The sequence below is a fragment of the Helianthus annuus genome, chromosome 8 (genome assembly GCF_002127325.2).
Source record: "Helianthus annuus cultivar XRQ/B chromosome 8, HanXRQr2.0-SUNRISE, whole genome shotgun sequence".
NCBI lineage: Eukaryota > Viridiplantae > Streptophyta > Magnoliopsida > Asterales > Asteraceae > Helianthus > Helianthus annuus.
In genome coordinates, this window is record NC_035440.2 from 31531041 (window position 1) to 31534199 (window position 3159).

Here is a 3159-nt window from a genome sequence, read left to right on the forward strand (position 1 = left end):
CGTAGCCCGAGTTTTGGCTCGTTTAAGCAATATTAAAACGAGCTCGAACCAAGTTTTAACTCGCTTGAGGTTGTTCTCAAAATAGCTCAAATCGAGCTTGAGCTTTGGATTTTACTCGCAAACCGAGCTCGAGCTCAAATAAGTAGACTCGAATCGAGCCGAGCTCGAGCTCAATAAAACATCACGAGCCGAGTTCGAGCCTAGTCGGGCTCACGGCTCGGCCCGCCTCGTTTACACCCTTAGTCACCGAGAGGATTTACATACTAAACTCTTTTTTAAAAAAAATAAATAAGATTTCACCCATTTTGGTAAATATTTTTCAAAATACCTTTGATAAATATATTTTCAAAATAAAATCTTTTTGGGAATTTTTTTTTAATTCAAGTCCAATGTTTTAAAATACGGGTATGTACTGGTCGGTAATACCGGTTACTGAACACGGATCTGGTACGAAAAAAGAACAGTAAAACTAGCATGCGCTACTTGTTATATATGGCAGATAAATCCAGTTAGAATCGTTAAAGTTGTTTGCAAAATCTTCAAATTTGATTTTTATATCTTATTACAATCTGACATTAAGGTAATAACCAACCTTCCATATTTCCGGTAATTGACCTTCCAATCTTCAATATTCCATAATGAATTTGATGCATTTAACACTCAAATGCCATAATTAAGTACCTTGTTGAAAAATTAAGTACTTATAGATTATTTTTTATTATGAAATTATATATTTTTGGATTATTTTTTAAGTTGTATTTTTATGGATTATAGAATTAACTACTCAACCTGGCTGAATCATCTTAGACAACCCTGTACAATCAGTTGAACCATTTCTAAGATCAACCCGGTATGGTTTAAAACCGGTTTTCAAAACATTAACTAGATCATAGCTTAAATTATCAACTCTATAAATTTGAATTTTCTAAAACATAACGAAGCGAGTATATGTGGGAATTCAAAATAAGTCAAATAATTTGAATTCAAATGGTTAGTTCTATATTTTAGGAAGTAAATATCTCTGTATATTGGGTTGTATTCTTTATTCCTTATGTAATCCCTTTATATCAATTCAATTGAGGCAAATATCAATTTTTTATAAGATATCAGCCTAGTCTCGATCTTCTTTCTTCAATGGCTCCCCCAGAAATGTGTCTGAAGCTTCTGGTCGACGTAAAAGGCTCAAGAGTGTTATTTGCAGAAGTACCAAAAGAATTTGTGGATTTCCTTTTCCACATATTCTCTTTGCCTTTGGGCACCCTGGTCGAGTTAATTGGATCTAACCAGATGGCGGGCTGCTTAGGAAAACTCAAAGGTAGCATAGAAATTTTCAATGGAAACTACCTTCAACCTGGCATCAAAATGGATGACATCTTCCACCCCAAAACAGCATTCAACGGTAAAACATTTCTGTTATCCTATGATGCTTCTTCTGGGGATCAGTCCGGTGCATCCAAAGCAGTTTACAGGTGTGCCAAGGCAGCAGGACAGTGCCATTACTGTAGTAACTCATACTCATCTTGCAAGTCAAATGCAACACTGTGTGCGAATTCTATATGTCCCGGTTGCAGCGGTTACATGAATCATAAGATGGCACTTGTAACGCCGCCGAATCAGGTAGCAGAAACAAAACTAGCGGATGAGATAAAGAAGCGTGGGTATGTTAAGGAAGTTGTGACATATATGGTGATGGATGATCTAGTGGTGAACCCAATGTCCACCATTTCTGGCATCACCCTCATCAATAAGTTTGGTGTCAAGGATCTGAGTCAACTTGAAGAGAAGAATGTTTCTTTTGGAAAAGATGAGGTACTATAATAATCGTGCATTTCATATTTACAAAGTTTATGTTTTAATTTGTAATCTATTGATTGAAAATATTAATAGGGTCTGAAGCTGTTAGAGGCATCTTTGAAGACCAACAAAGTGCTGACAACTGTCTTTATGCATTAAAATATAGTTATGGATCTGGTTTATGAAAGTCTTTTGATGTGTTTTAATTTGATGGTGGTATGTATGTAAGTCCCCCTTGCGGATTAGAACTTAGTTATCTTCTTTTGCCTACCACCTATCAATTTCGAAGGGCAGTGCTATCATTTTAAGATGAAACTTATCACTTTATATCTATGTCTTACTTGGTGTTATCCTACATGAATGTGATTGTTGTTAATGTATAGATAAATATTCTCTATTTCTTCTTGTTGATTGAAGTAGTACGCGAATCCACTTTCAACCCGAAAAAAGGTATCAGCGTAATTTGGGGAAATCGCCAAAATAGACAATATTCACCTTGACTATACCAAAATAGACACATTTTTTTTGTCTCCGCTAGCTAAAGTGTCGACTAACTCCGGCTAAGCAGGCAACTCTGACTAAACCGTCGGCTAAGCCAGCTAAACATGAATTTATGTGCCAAAAAGTACCGGCCGAGACTTAGCCGTCTAAGCCACTTTTTCATATAACTTGGAACGTTTCCATTCAAATCAAGCATACTTGAATAGTTCTTAATATTAAATAATAGAATGAGAGCTAGTAAAAACGTAGTTTAAAGACTTGTAAATAAATAATACAAGGTTAAAGTTTATTAAATTCTAGAGAGTAATGCTTCTACTAAGACGGCTAATATACAATGCCAAGCCTCAAAATATCTTCTTAGTAGCCATAATTTCAGCTTTGTCTGAGTGGTATAGGTTCTTATCTTCACGGAGAAGATCATAATTCAATTCTTGGCATGAGGTGAAATTAGGATTCTGTTAGTGTAGTCAGTGGCGGACCCAGAAATTTTTTCATGGGGGTGCGGAACATTTTTAGAAATTTTAGGCCCCAAGGTATATAAGTAAAAAAATTGGTTCGTATCAGGTCGGTTCGTATTGGGTCGGGTCGGGTCATGTAAAATATGATTCAACCGGCTTGCGATCATAAGGATCCGAAGGAAGAGAATCCACATCAACGAATTCAGAAGATATATCAACTTTCCTCTTGAGAAATCATGTCATAACGTCCCTACTCATGGTTCCTATCGCTGATGCAGACCCTACTTCGTGCTATATGCTGATGCAGACCTTACCACGTATAGAGAAGCTCATAAAGATAACAAGTGGAGAGAAGCAATGGATAAAGAAATGGAGTCAATACAAAGAAACGACACCTGGAATTGGT

The 3159-nt window shown here is 36.3% G+C and overlaps 1 protein-coding gene across 1 annotated transcript; it reads left to right on the forward strand.

The window, feature by feature from the left end:
- Positions 1–1148: 1148 nt before the first annotated feature.
- On the forward strand, positions 1149–2073 carry LOC110870993. The gene is made up of 2 exons (XM_022120007.2): positions 1149–1809; positions 1888–2073. The coding sequence occupies exons 1-2, from the start codon at positions 1150–1152 to the stop codon at positions 1951–1953; spliced, it is 726 nt and encodes a 241-aa protein (XP_021975699.2). The 5' UTR covers position 1149; the 3' UTR covers positions 1954–2073.
- Positions 2074–3159: the final 1086 nt, after the last annotated feature.